Raw genomic sequence first — 15,517 nt, forward strand, 5'->3', positions numbered from 1 at the left:
GGGAATAGGCGATGGGATGGATCACTTGATGATTATCTGTTCTGTTCATTCCCTCTGGGGCACCTGCCGCTGGCCACTGTCTGAAGACAGGATCCTGGGCTAGTTGGACCTTTGGTCTGACCCTGTATGGCCATTCTTATGTTCTTATCTGAAGCCCGTTAAAATCAATGGGAGTCTTCCATTGACTTAAATGGGCTTTGGATCAGGCAGTTTGTTGGGTGCCAGTGCATGAGGATAAATCAAGCATGAATTAATTTAGCCTGATTGCGTATTACAGAGCCCCAACATTCATTTAATATTTTATTGCAAAATTTTCTGTTTCCTGATATTTTGGCACTAACAACAATTCTTTTGAGGTATTCTAAAAAGTTTTCCCTTTTAGTAACTCATTTCCTTCATTAATTTTTCTTTTATATGTGATCTGATTTTGTAGCCTTTCTGTGATTATATTTTCCTTCTATTTCTATCCTTCCTTTACTTTTTGTGCAGCCATTGTCCTGAGCCTGAGGATTATAGTTATTCTTCAGATGATTGGTAAGCATTAAAGATAATTTAGTATCTGTTTTGTTTAAAATTCATGATTTAATATTGGTTTCAGAGTAGCAGCCGTGTTAATCTGTATTCGCAAAAAGAAAAGGAGTATTTGTGGCACCTTAGAAATAAATTGGTTAGTCTCTAAGGTGCCACAAGTACTCCTTTTCTGATTTAGTATTGTATATGCTGTGATATTTTAAAAACGCAAACCTTAAAAATAATTTGAACTGGTATTCAAGCTCATACATGCAGACTTAATTTTAGATACATTTTTCCTGAGTCAATATTTACGATTACTAAATTATTCCTAATCCTGAAAGCAAAAGGGCGCCTAAAACCCATTCTGGACCTGTGGCACCTCAACAAATATCTCAAGAAGTTGAAGTTTCCCATGGTCCCCTGGCCTCCATAGTTTCCTCTCTGGATCCCCGAGACTTGTACGCTGCCCTTTACTTGATGGAGGCATACTTTCATATCTCCATCTTCCACGGTTTCTCTGTTTGATGGTGGGCCGGTGTCATTTCCAATTTATGGCGCTGCCCTTGGGACTTTCGTCAGCCCCGAGAGTGTTCACAAAATACATGGCGCTGGTCGACGCTTACCTGAGGCATCGAGAGTTCCAGGTCTATCGGTATCTTGACAATTGGAGCATATTAGCAGATTGTCCCAGCAGGACTATCTCTTCTCGCCGTGAGTGGTTGCTCCATCTGGAGGTGGTCAGTGTGATCTTCCAAAGGTGGGGAAATCCACAGGTGGACTTGTTTGTGTCCTGTAGAACAAGAAATGCCACATGTTCTGCTCATTTTTGGGGATAGACGGGATCCCTGTCTGATGCCTTTTTGCTCCCATAGTCGGGGGCTCTGATTTATGACTTCCCACCAGTGCCCTTAATCCACAGAGTCCCTGTGAAGATCAAACAACAAAAAGCCAAGGTAATCCTGATAGCCCCGGCTTGGCCTCGCCAGTGCTCGTTCAGCATGTTGCTGGACCTTTCGGTGGCCACTCCGCTGCAGCTGGCTCTCTGGCTGGCTCTGCTGTCCCAGAACCACAGCAGTCTTCTGCAACCAAACTTGGTGGTGTTGCACCTGACTGCCTGGCTGCTACATGGTTGAATGTGGATGAACAGGAGTGCTTGGCTCGTCTCCAGCAGTTTTTGTTGGGTAGCAGAAAGAGCGATCTGCCTGGCCAAATAGAAAAGGTTCACATGCTGGGCGTCAGATTAGGGCATCCGACCAGAACAGGCTTCATTGCAGGCAATTTTGGACTATCCTCTGCATTTCAAGCTCCAGGGCCTGTCCTGTCATCGATTAAGATCCACTTGGTCGCTATTTCGGCCTTCCACCCTCTGTCCCAGGGCAGGTTGGTCTTCACTCACAATATGACTGTCTGGTTTTTGAAAGGGCTGTAGTGACTCTACTCCCACATCCAGGACCCCATCATTCTCTTGGATGTGAATCTCATGCTGTCACGACTCAGGGGTACGCCTCTTGAGCCTCTGGCTTCCTGCTCCCTTCTCCTCCTCTCCTGGAAGGTTTCTTACTTGATCACAATAGCATCTGCCTGCAGGGCCTTGGAAATTAGGGTGCCTACCTCAGAGCCGCCCTATATGGTGTTCTAGAGAGACAAGGTCCAGCTGCGGCCGCACCCGGCTTTCCTGCCCAAGGTAGTTTCACTGTTTCATATGAGCCAAGACATATATTTACCTGTCTTCTTTCCAAAACCTCATAAGTTGGAAGAGGAGTGCAAATTGCACTCTCTAAACGTCAGGAGAGTGCTAGCCTTTTACATCAAAAGGACTGAGGCATTCTGTAAGTTGACGCCGTTGTTTGTTGCAGTGATGGATGAAAGGTTGTCCAGCATCTGCCCAGAGAATTTCATCATGGATCACCACCTGCATCCATTGCTGCTATGATCTGGCGAAAGTGCCTCCACTGGCAATTGTAATTACTTGCTTGACTAGGGCGCAAGCCTTGGTGGTGGCCTTCCTGGCCCAAGTGCCGATTCAAGTTATCTGTACGGCCGCTACCTGGTCATCTGTCCACATGTTTACGTCTCATCACGCAGTTACCTAGCAGGCCCGTGACGATGCTGGCTTCAGTCTAGCAATGTTGCAAGCTGCATGACCATGAACTCTGAGCCCGCCTCCATGGATACTGCTTGTGAGTCACCTATAATGGAATTGACATGAGCAAGCACTTGAAGAAGAAGAAATGGTTACTTATCTTTTGTAACTGTTCTTCAAGATGTGTTGCTCATGTCCATTCCTTTACCCGCCCTCCTGCCCCTCTGTCAGAGTTGCAACTTTGGTGTTCAGGTGATCTGAGTCAGATGAAGTAAGGCTGCCTCCACTCCTCACACCCAGTGCATACATGAAAAAGAATGACAGTTGCAAGGAACAGAGAGGGACTTCAGTATTGCCAACCCCAAGCATTCAAAAATCATGATTCATATTTGTATTTACCAGAGGAATCAATGATGATTTTAAATTATTTTATTTATGCAAGGGTTTTCTAAAACAAGATAATTTAATCTATAACTGTCCAAAAAATCCTTGGCTCCCTAGACTCCAAGTTACCTAGTTGAAGGGAAATCCCTGGAAGAAAGGGAAAATATCTTTTGGGCGCAGTGGCTTCTAATGAGACCTTAAGGAGAGCTCCTGTTTTAATATAGTTAAATTGTAATCCATAAAATTCTACAGAAATATTATACTGCTTCATTATGTTGGGAAGGGAAACTCTTGAGTCAAAATAGTTGTTGAGTGCTCACTGTTGCATTGACCACCAGCACTTTAACCCTTACTGCCACAACACTGGCTGAAAGTTGGGGTGAGGGAAAGAGAGGGAAGGGCAAGTAAATTATGCCAGGCACAGGTGTGAATAATAAGGGATTGAGAGTGTGCAGGCCAAACATATTACCAGCACTGAGTGCCAGTTTCATGTTTGGGTCAGGGAGTATTTGTGGGAGTTCAGTGCTATCGTCAAGCAGATCATCAGTCACAAAACTCTGCAATTTAAATCCTTTTTTTCAAGGAAAGATATAAAGTATAGTATGTTGCCTCATTTACAAGGATAAATATGTAGTGCAATTGTGGTATAGTTTGGAAATGTTATATGCATGGTGAACTAAATTATAATACTTGCAACATGCGATGCTATGAAAACATGGAGTATTCAAAGTTGCTTGTGTTAACTTTTATAAATGCTATATGTATATCAATGTACTTACTAGTAATTGTGTTTTGGGCTAAAAAGTAAGATAAAGGATGTTTCCTTCAGAAACTAAAGGCAATGGGGTTAAATAATGCAATTCCCCAATACTGAAACAATACTGTTGTAACGAGTCTTTTGAAGTTTCAGCCTCCTGATTTGATCTGATTCAAAAGGCCTTGAAACTGTATAAAATATCAGTCCTGACCTGTGGAGAGGGTTACTCACACTGTATCCTAGCACTCACCAGCTAGCATGGGGCTGTGACTGAAAGATAGGCCTTGCTTAGGACCTGAAGTGCTTTAAACCTGTCAGAGTCTCTGTCAGTGGTGGGCAACCTGCGGCCCGCGGGCTGCACGTGACCCATCAGGGTAATACATTGGCGGGCCATGAGACAGTTTTGTTTACATGAACCGTCTGCAGGCATGGCCGCCCACAGCTCCCAGTGGCCGCGGTTCGCCGTTCCTGGCCAATGGGAGCTGCGGGAAGCAGCGCAGTCTGCAGGGACGTGCTGCCTGCCGCTTCCCGCAACTCCTATTGGCTGGGAACGATGAACCGTGGCCACTGGGAGCCGCAGGCAGACGTGCCTGCGGATGGTGAATGTAAACAAATTGTCTCACGGCCCGCCAGTAGATTACCCTGATGGGCTACAGGTTGCCCATCACTGCTCTGTGTGGAAGATGGGTGACCACCTAGTAAGCTTGGCATAAATGATTTCTCTGAATTGCTTTTGTTTTGAATAAACAGCTTTATGAAAGCTGGCTGGTCATTGAATAACCCTGTCATAGCCCCTAAGAGAACAGAAATGCAGGTGCAGAATTGATGTCAGATCTGCTGAGGTGGTCATAGTGAATTGCAAAAGACTGCAGCCCAAGACCCCAGTCTGGAGGGAGCAAATTGCAGGATTCTGCCCCAAGAAAGAGGCAAAAGACCTAAGTTGGGTGTCCTTGAGAAGGCTGTTGTCAGGTGGCATACGTATGTCTGTTTTCTCTCCATGTGCTGTACCAGCCCACAGATAGCTGGTTCAGTCAGCAAACCTTGGTATACTATCCAGAAGGACCACAGACTTGGTTCAGTGGCAAAGGCTCTTGGCCAGGTTTATTGCCGACAAAGCACAGTATTAGTACCCCATGGACTCTACAGAGACACTAATACATATATGCCCCTGAAAATGGACCAGCTCAGTCAGCATCAGGACTTTCTGCTGCCTCCTAGTCCAGACAAAGATGGTTCTTCTGTGACCTCTCTTTTATACACTGATGCAAACAAGTTATGTATTACCCTTCTGACATGGTTAGTTACCACCCTGCACCTTGTACCCGTTGGTTCGAACAAAACATCTCCATCCATTATCCTGTCATCCTGATCGTATCTTCATGAGGGGTCAGAGTGGCCATGTGCCATCTTCGGGGAGTGTGTTTATATCATAACATATATAATGGTGTTTTTGTACTACCCTCCTGGAACGTGTTTACATGAATACCCAGTCCCTAGTAGTACTTAGGGGTGCCTGTGTTTTAGCAACACCAGCCATGTTTTTGCAAAGTTCATGTTCTGGCCAGTGAACTTGCAAGTAGGTGTTTGCTTTGTCTGACTTTTGCTCATAGCCTGACTTTTGTTCAGGTCTCAGGCCTTATACCAGGCCCCAGACTTCAGCCTCTTTCTCTACTACAGAGGCTATGAAGGTTAGAGAGGACACATTCAAGAACTCTGGCATATTATAAGTGTATTGTAATGTTGGTATCATTTGGAAATTTGTGTATGATGAACTAAACTCTAATACAAATGCTGTATTTTTTAGCATCTTTTTCGTAGCGTATGCTGGACACTCACAAATGTTCCATTATTAAAAGTAAATATAGTATAATTTCACGTATAAAAATAAACAATGGGGCCTCATTGTGCCATCTACTCAGTGTGGGCAAACCCCTGCACCTATGCAGAGTCCCTGTGACTTCAGTGGGACTCCACCTGGGCATAAGGGGCTCCTGTGGAGAACAGATTGCAGGATTGGGACCTATAATTTTATTTGGGATTAATTTTTACTGTGTCCCTTTTACAACATCCAGTAAAGCCAGTGGCCAAAGTGGCCTCTGTGTTGTAATTTTATATATCAAGAGAGTTGTTTAGATTTCAGAGTTATCCAATACAGACTGGGTTCAGTTCAGTTACTCTGTGTATGTGTACATTTGTCAGTTAACATAGTGTCATGGTTAGAAATAAAGAAAAAAAATTAAGTTTGGCTTTAGTGTGTGGTCATTGGTGATTTTCAAATGAATGATTAAGAAAATACTAATGATGCTCTTCTTACTTCTCTACTTAATTTTTCTTAGTCAGGACTCGCAGACTGGAGAAGAGAAACCATTTAGTGATCCATCACTGCTGGAGAATCTCCAAAGCAATCATGTACGTGATATAGAAAATAAATGTTATTTTACAAGATGAAAAGAATGATTTCAATAAAACAGAAAGAGTATCCTTTAAAGGAAATGAAATTTTGTACTTATATGAAACCCACCTATATTCTATGTAAATAATAGCCCAGCTTTCCATTCATGTAAAGTTTTTTGTACTCATTAGCCATGGAAATTTGTTAATTGTAATTATACCCACATGTTCTTTGAGATGTCTTGTACACATATTTATTCCATTGTCGGTGAGTGTATGCTCAGTGTATTAAGTTGGAAACTTCTGGTGAGGAGTACGCATTGGAGTGGTGCATGCACCTTTAGTGACCTCCTGCCTCCAAACAAAGATATCATTCTGTCCCATTCTCAGTTCCTTCTCACTGCCCATAACTAAAGTTGGAGGTCCTAACGGTGCCCCGTGCTCACTGTTTTTTCTAGTACTTATCAGCAGCCTTTCTTGTGTAAATAGTTAGATGTTAGCATAGTCATTATTCCTTAGGGCTTTCCTACAGAGAGACTTAGTGCGCAGCAAACTGGTATGTGAATCTACAGTGCACGAACTTGACACACACTAACTGGTCATGTAGACTCTGCTACCACAAACTAAAAGGTCTATAGTGTGCAACCTCAAAGCACACTGTGGAACTTGTAGTGTGCAGTCCAGGGTGAATATGGCTAGTTAGTTTATGGCAAGCTAGTGCGATGTAGAGTCTCACTGTGGCTTACCCTGTACTAAGAGTGTGTCTACACAAGTGTTGGAAGATGTAAATTCCAGTTTGAGGAAATATACGTGGACTAACTGATGGAACTAGCACTCTTAACAATACAGGTATTGCCACTGCCATGGCAGGGGCTAGCCACCCTAAGTTTGTACCAGAGCAGCTAGCCCATGCTGTTGCTTTTGCTGTCGTGGCTACATATCTGTTTTTAGCGTGCTAGCTTGATCAGGGATAGCATGGATATGTCCTCAAACTGGAATTTACACCTTCCAGTTCTAGTGTAGACATACCCTAAGACTCCATGTAGATAAGCCCTTAATTAGGTATTCTTAGTTTTTATAGCATTTCTTTTGTTCTCCTCTTAGGATAATGTTTGTTTTTGTTTGGCTCCTGGGGTGGTATTCTTTTGGGTCTTGAGGGTAGCAGTCTTAAACCTATAACTCTTAAATGTTTCTACCAACTTTTTATCCTAGTTACGTTTATTTTATGATCTATGTGGTTTAGGTGATGGTAGAATGCCCAGAGTCCTTGGATGGGTACCATTTATGTATTTATATACATCTAAATTAACTAATGAAATAAAAATGAGACAAAGGTCCTTCTTACTTTATGATGCTTGGAGGAGAGATGATATATAAATTTTCTTCAGTAGGACAACTCACAGACTTTTAAAGTTAACCAAATGCTCAAGTTCTTTGCTGGATCAGGTCTTATAACAGAAATTAGTAAACGTGTGCCTCTTTCCTGGAGGAATTCAGGGCTCTGAATCGAAGGACAGGACAGAGCCATCCCATTTTGAAAGTGAAACTAAAGAGGTTTCTGAGATTGGTGACTTACCATATAGTTATACCATTCCTCCTTCAATACTATTTCTTGAATTGTCATTTTCTCAGAGTTTTATCATTCTGTACAGTATTCGGGAATTGTTGTTTTTACAGGTGAAGTGCCTCACTTTTAGTAGAGTTCTGTGTTTCTCATTTGCAGTAGTACAAGAATCTTTCCTAAGTGACTCTCAGTATTGACAACTCCACGTCTTAGGAATTCTTTTGGGAAATTACTGTTTTTGGCAAGAGTTTGGGGATCTTAAAATTGGTGATTTCCTGCTGTCAGTTTGAAGTGTTTTGAGATCTACAGATGAACTAAAGTGCTGAGTTTAAAAAAAAAAATGAATTATTTTTGTTTAGACTGTCACACTAAAAGCAATCTGACTGACCTTGCTTCAGTCTGCCCTTTGTGTGGGATTGGGCACAAGTTTTAACAGAAAATGCAGCAGCTATTTCTTTAAACTGTTCAGGAGAGGTGTTGAATTGACTGGACTGGAACCTGAAATCATATGTCCACAGAAAAAGTACAGCATGGGCAGTGATAGTGCCATAGTAAAATAAAAAATACTGTGTCCAGACAATATTAAAAGAGAATTCACTTCACAATAGATGTTAACCATGCACACATTACTGAATAAAACATTTCAGTATGTCATTCAACTTTTGTCCATATCTAATGTGCCTACTTACATGATTTATTTACATTTCCAGTTGAGCTGTTAATTGATATTAATGTTTTACTTCCTGACACTAAATGGCCGAATTTCAAGTCCATCTTCTAAGTATAGAGGCATTCGAGCTTCTCAACAAAAACATTTGCACGAATTTTGTTAATGTGGGAAAACCAACTTATTTTTTCCTGATCTTGTTCTGAGAAATGTCTGAACCATTTTTGCTGAAAATTTCCAAAGTAAATCAGTCTGAATTAGACATGGCATGGGTAGTTTCAGTCCAAATGGTTGAAGTTTGGCAAAATTATAAACAACTGACCACAGTGTTATATTATGGAAAGTATTAGTGCCACAGGGTTCATACACTGCTACGGCATCTCCTCCTGGCTGCTCTGGGAATTAGCTCTTTTCAGGTCTGACATCACCTTCTGTTGCTCATTGCGCATCCTGCTGCCGCTCTCTCTTTGTGACTTGGCCCTTTGGATAGGTCACTGTGTGTTTTTACCCCTTCTGGGGTATCATAGTCTTTCCATACAAACTGTCTCAGGTTGTCTTGTCTTCCCATTCACCACCCAGATGGTGCCACTTCCCAAGTGGCTGGTAGGGGAACCCAGGCCTGTCCTCTACTCTGGGTTCCAGCTCAAGGACCCTCTATTCAGTAGCCAAGGTTTGCACCGTCTTAAGCCTTGTTGCTATTTCCCTGAGCCTTTTCCTGCACCCTTTTCCTTTAGGTTTACTTACGTCCCTCTGTGATGTCCAGAGTGGCTACTGGCTCCCTTACTGCAGCCCTTTTCCCTTTCTGCTGTCAACTTCCTGTCTTTATACTAGCCCTGTCTGTTCCTACTCAGCTGGGCTCCATCTTCATTCAAGGGTTACTGAGGTTACCTAGTTTCCTTCCTCCTATCCTGTTAATGGGTCCCTTCTCAGCCTCATTGATCTCTTCTAGGCTAGTCTGAGGTGAACACCCCATTACACTTGGGAAGCCTTAATTGTAGGCATCAATACTTGCACCGACTATACAAAAGTAAAGTATAGCAGCAGTTTGAATGTACTTGAAACAAATTAGGTGAATGTTGAAAATGGTTTATGTATAATGTCATCAACCAAAAGAATGTAGAAATTTTAAAAATGTTTATTCTTTGTAACCAGAAAAGGAGATTTTCCCCTGAATTAATATTTGCCAATATGTACTAACATTTTAACAGTGCACAGATTAATTGTTACTTTTTACCCTGTTTTTGGACTAGCCAACTGCACCTATAATTTGTGAGTTTCTAACAATGATGGCAGTGTGTCATACAGCTGTTCCAGAAAGAGAAGGTGATAAGATTATATATCAAGCAGCATCTCCAGGTAAGAGCTAAATAACTATATGTGAACTGTAAAATATTCAGTCCACTCAGCAAGAATGTTAATTCAGAACTTGATGAATTACCCCTAGGTCTACCCCTTGCCCAGAAACTTAAATAAATGTGCAAACGTAGTGATATTTAAGATCAGTTTCATACATTTTTACTTCTATAAAAGGCACTGTTCGGGATTTTTTTCCAATCCATGTCTTAGGGAGGATTTGTAGATGTCACATAGAGTGTACAATAATAAAGGGTGGTTTGTTATCTACATTGCAACACCCAAACTGCTGTGCTGCGAAAAGTTGAATGAGTTAAGAAATACAAATAAAATTCAGAAGAATGTGTTCAGTAAGCCAAAAGACAAGCTAACACCCCTGTTTATGGCTCTCTCTGATGCTTCATAGCAATGGCATTGACTTAACAAAGTATCACACACAAAAAATAACACTATGTAGTAATCATCAGGAAGGAAAATGAAACCTCTTAAGCAGGACAACAATTCTGATGATAAGCCAAACATCAACACAGAACAAGAAAAGACAATATTTAAAACACCAGTAAACCACACTTCAGACATTTTTTTTCAAATAGATTCTTGCAAAAATCAGCATGAGCATTTTGTGATGTGTATATAGTCTTATTACTCACAGTTGCCTGTTAGTATCTAATATACTATGCTATTATGGCACTTTAAATAAGAGCCAGTCTTGAAGCAGAAGACTGACATTTCTATCACAGTGCAATGACTCATTAGCTTGAGCTGCAGAAAAGCGACTCATTGAGTTAACAGTGTAATGCTGTTGCAAAAAAAAAAAAGTGAACATCTTTCTGGGATGCATTAGCAGGAGTGTTGTAAACAAGACACAAGAAGTAATTTTTCCGCTCTACTGATCCACACTGATTAGGCCTCAACTGGAGTATAGTCCAGTTCTGGGTTCCACATTTCAGGAAGGATGTGGACAAATTGGAGAGAGTCCAGAGAAGAGTGACAAAAATGATTAAAGGTCTGGAAAACATGGCCTGTGAGGGAAGATGGAAAAAATTGGGTTTGTTTAGTCTGAAAAAGAGAAGACTGAGTGGGGACATAACAGTTTTCAAGTATGTAAAAGGTTGTTACAAGGAGGAGGAAAAGAAATTGTTTTTCTTAACCTCTGAGGATAGGAGAAGCAATGGGCTTAAATTGCAGCAAGGGAGATTTAGGTTGGACATTTGGAAAAACTTCCAAACTGTCAGGGTAGTTAAGCACCAGAATAAATTGCCTAGGGAGGTTGTGGAATCTCCATCATCAGAGCTTTTTAAGAGCAGGCTAAACAAACACCTGTCAGGAATGATCTAGATGATAATTAGTCCTGCCATGAGTGCAGGGTACTGGACTAGATGACCTCTTGAGATCCCTTCCAGTTCTGTGATTCAGTGATATGTACACTGAAGTTAAAAGTTAATGGATTAAATTAACAATGAGTAATGGGGTGGCAGTGTAGGCACTGCAATCCCGATGCAGTGTAGACATACCCTTAGACACCCGGGTAAAATTTAGCTGTGGCTTTGGTTATTATTTCTCATTGGAGGTTGCTCTTTCAACCTAAAGGAAAATAATTCTCCTATGAAATTTTTTCCTGTGCTGCCTCTGATGTGGTGGCTCCTTTGGAGCAGTGCAGCAGTTAATGGAGCAGCTTCTAAGATGTACCTAGCGAAAAATAGTTTCATGTTTTTCAGTGGGCCTTCTAAGAGGCAAGAAGACTCCAGCACAGGTAGACTGGTAGTGTCAACTTCTCGTCTGAAACTAAAACACTAAAAGGGGACAACTTACCAGAGAATGCAAGAATAATAGGGAAGTTTAGAAATGTTGAATATGAGCTACTTCAGTTTTACAAATTTAAATGAATAATCATATTTTCACTCCATATACAGTAGTAAGGAATGGGGTCACAGAATTGCAGCATTGTCCCAATGTTATATTTTAAGTTTCAGCAAAGCAAATTTTGGGGAAAACAAGAAATTTAGTGAGTAGGGTTCAGTGGAGGAAAGTTTTCAAATTCTATAAGAAATTTTGAAAAGCACTATAATTAAGAAGGCACAGAGTACAGATCCTTTGAAAAGAAGACAATTAATAGGAATTGGCCAGTGTGATGCCAGTAGAGGCTACTCAGATACATGAGAAATAAAGTACCTTTACTCAACATGGGAAACCAGGGAGGCACCTAAACAAGAATTTTTAGAGTCAGTTATGGTTTGAGGAGGAAAAAATAAGGGTGTCAGAAAAGCAAAAAGAATTAATGCTAGTCAGAGATAATAAGGGATTATACAAATATATAAAATGAAAAAGAAAAGGAGGAAAGAATAGTAGGACTGCTGTTAAATGAGGGTAACATTTACAATGACTCGGAAATAGCTGAGAAACTGAACTTTTTTCAAGAACAATAAAGAAAATTTGAGCAGTGAGGAAGGAAGACCTTCTAAATGATTTATTTATTGATGAGGTAAAAGAATAACTGGAAAATTTGAACAGGTACAAATCTGCCTGTCTTTGTTGTTTATCCTACAATACTTAAAAGGTATTTAAAACTTGAAAATTCTTTTTCTTGTTAGTTTCTCAATCTATTAAAAAAAAATTGAAATTGGTTTGTTGCAGATGAAGGAGCATTGGTCAGAGCAGCCAAACATCTTCATTTTGTATTCACTGGAAGGACACCTGACTCAGTAATTATAGACTCTGTAAGTACATTAAAATTATGCTATTATTTATTATTAATATTTTGGCATGAATATGAAATAGTTTACATATTTAATACAATTTAGTCCAGTAGGTTTATGCCAAAAAGTAGTTGCTAGTCTTTTATTTAAAAAAAAAAAAAAAAAAAAGCTTAAATCTCAAGAACAAAAATGTCTTTTTTCCAGCTTGGCCATGAGGAAAGATATGAATTGCTAAATGTGCTGGAATTTACAAGGTAATGCAAAATAAGCATTTGATATATTTTGTTTTCTATTTGTTAGTGTCATTTTTGTGCATATATACTCTGCTGATTTTTTCTTTGATGGATAAAATAGTGGGTTTAGTATAGAGATAGCATATGTTCAGACTTGAAAAAGACTAAGGGTTTTGTACTTTATTTGGAAACTTTATAATATGTACTGTGCTTTAGCTCTATAGTATATATTCTCACATTATAACTGATGGTATACCATTGTTCCATTGGTAGTGTGTATATAAAATAAATGGAATTTTCCATTCAGTATGTGATCTCTCAGTGTTCTGCTGGAGTTGTGTATGTGCGCATAAGGAAGTAAGGTGCAATTTTGTTTGTAAAGTGTATCTGTATATGGAATGTGATATGTGAAAGTACATGTGGAAGGACTCAGGATATGAAATTGAGGACCTGCTTTTACAAAGGCTTAAGCACGTGCTTAACTTAAAGTGTGTGAATTGTCTGATTGCTTACCCTGACACAGTGAGGGTGAGGAGGAGTTTTATAAGTGGAGGAAGCATTATACTGACCTCAGGCAGACCTGGAGGAAAAAGAGAAAGGAGAGAGAGAGGCACATGTACATAGAGGACTTGCACTGGAGCTGTGATTGATTTGGTTAAGGTGAAGGACCAGAGAGGGTAGAACTCAAGTGCGAGTTTGGAGGCCAGGAATGGTGAAAAGGCCAAAGGAGGTGTTTCAGGGAAAGTTGCCTCTAAGAAGAGGAGGAGGATTGAAGGAAAGGGAATTGGAGAAAAATGAGGCCTAATGAAGTGAAGACCAGAGAAGAATGGGCAAAGGGAAGAGGAAACTGGTGAAAGAACAAAGTGAGAAAATATTGAACAACAATCACGTAAGGGAGACTAGCCCAACTGGAAAAGAAACTTATATTGAAGAAGATGGTTTGAGTAGAGAAATACGTATATTTTAAAAGGAGAAAATGCATAGAAAACTAGTGGGAGGTGAAACAGGGACACCTAAAAAGATGAAAAGTTACAAAATATAGCTGATGGAAGCATAGATGAGGAAAGGAACAAAATGACAGAGCAAGTTACTTCATCCTGTATTGATTCTATATATAACCTTCATTTTTGTTGTAAGAAGTTAATAGGTATGTGGGAAAAAGTGCCTTGCAACTCGCTTGACAGTTACAGCGATGTGCAGTATTTATATAGAATGGGAGTACAGGTTTCCCTTCCCTTTTTCCTGTTAATCTTTACCTGTTTTATAGGTTTTATAAACATTTTTAAAGCTTGAGAGTTGCCAGGAATGGTTATTAGATATCACTTGTGCTTTTTAGATAAATGAAAACTACTTACCTGTGAATCTTGTTCTCTAAAGAAATAAGTTACAGTAGCTTACCACTCACACACTCACCCACTTAAATCAGAACTTTCACAGTTTACTTTCCAGTTCTTTAATATTTGCTTAGACTTACTGGAGGCACTAGGGGTCACTATTATTCCACAGGAGAAGTGCAAAATGTTCCCTGTTGGATCCAACAACTTCAGAATTTTGAGCTCTGAGCCTGCCCAACATTTCTGTGAGAGGAGCATGCACCCTCAGAGAAGTAATCTATTACAATTTATACTTTCTGAGAACAAGAATTACAGATACTGTAAATGGCTTTGTTTTCTTGAAAAGTAGGCAGCTGATCCTATGTAGATGTAACTTTTGCAACCCTTTGCTGCCTTCCAGCATAAGCTGAATAAAGGGTTTTTTTACCTCAGTCCAGGTACAACACACTGCTACACCAAACATCCACAACAGTACTTTGAAAGGATAGTTGGTAACGAGGTATGTAGAAAAGGGCAAGTGCAGGAAAGTAGGGTTAAAGCTACAGTGCATAGTCTTGTGGAGTGTGAAAATTGTGCTAATCATAAGGTATGTGCCTATGAGTAGAAAAGAAGTGATTATGTACTATTAGGAAGCATAAGTTTTTATTGTATTGTATTTAGCACAGTGGGTGTGATTTTCAACCCTACCAGCATATGACTATGAATGGCTGTGGACCTCAGGCAGTTCAGATTAGCTTCCTCTGATGGGGATCGTTGGTAATCCACAATACCATGGTGTGACTCAGTCACCCCTGAAGCAACAGATTTTTCTGGAGCATCTGAAGTCTTGCTAGCTTAGTCCTTTGGCTCTTGTGGTAGATACATGCTTTTAGTGTAAAAGATTCTAGGATTCTTCTGTCTTTCTTTATATGCAATGCTATTCTGATTTTTATAACATTGTCAGAGGCCACAAAACCAGGTGACAGTGACGGGGCATCAGCTGCTCCTCTGTGACATGTTTCAGTTGTTCCAAGGTTTCTTCAGTCACAGGTGCACAGCAAGGCATGTTATCAAAATGAGTGAGTTACTGCTAATGCTGACAGTATGAAGTAATGGACATATATTCAATGCTTTAACCATTGGCCCATGTGTCCATGCAGTTGGGTGTGGCAAGAGCCCTCAGCTTTCGAAAGCCCTCTCCCTCCACATGGTGAAGCACACACTGCCAGCAGTAAACTAATAGAACAGTGTGTGAGAAAACAGTTTCAAAGAGTGTTATGAAAAAATAGTGTTTCAGTCTGAATTCCCGGCTTAGTTCCCTTACTAGAGGCTTACTCCTGTGCTCGTTGAAGTCAGTAGCAAAGCTCCAATTGACTTGATTGGTGCAGGATCAAGACCAAACAACAAGATGTGTGGGAAGGTCCCCCTTCTGTCAGAGATTGGGCAAATTATATGCTTTCAGACTCCATGAGTAGTTGTACTCCCGTCAGAAAACTATGAAAAAAGTATGATTAATTGGACTAATAAAAAGATACACAGTGGTAAAACAGAAAATGAAACAAA

The 15,517-nt window shown here is 40.4% G+C and overlaps 1 protein-coding gene across 6 annotated transcripts in view; it reads left to right on the top strand.

The window, feature by feature from the left end:
- The window catches only part of ATP8A1 (ATPase phospholipid transporting 8A1), a 241,890-nt gene that overhangs the window by 92,534 nt on the left and 133,839 nt on the right, over window positions 1–15,517 (top strand). For 4 of the 6 annotated variants that reach the window (XM_073342153.2, XM_073342148.2, XM_073342147.2 and 1 more), the window contains 5 exons: window positions 490–534; window positions 6,074–6,146; window positions 9,610–9,715; window positions 12,347–12,429; window positions 12,613–12,662. In XM_073342153.2, the coding sequence (XP_073198254.1) occupies window positions 490–534; window positions 6,074–6,146; window positions 9,610–9,715; window positions 12,347–12,429; window positions 12,613–12,662 (357 nt within the window). The remainder of the gene's footprint in view (window positions 1–489; window positions 535–6,073; window positions 6,147–9,609; window positions 9,716–12,346; window positions 12,430–12,612; window positions 12,663–15,517) is intronic. The other 2 variants (XM_073342149.2, XM_073342150.2) reach the window with 1 other exon arrangement.

This window comes from Lepidochelys kempii, chromosome 4 (genome assembly GCF_965140285.1).
Source record: "Lepidochelys kempii isolate rLepKem1 chromosome 4, rLepKem1.hap1, whole genome shotgun sequence".
NCBI lineage: Eukaryota > Metazoa > Chordata > Testudines > Cheloniidae > Lepidochelys > Lepidochelys kempii.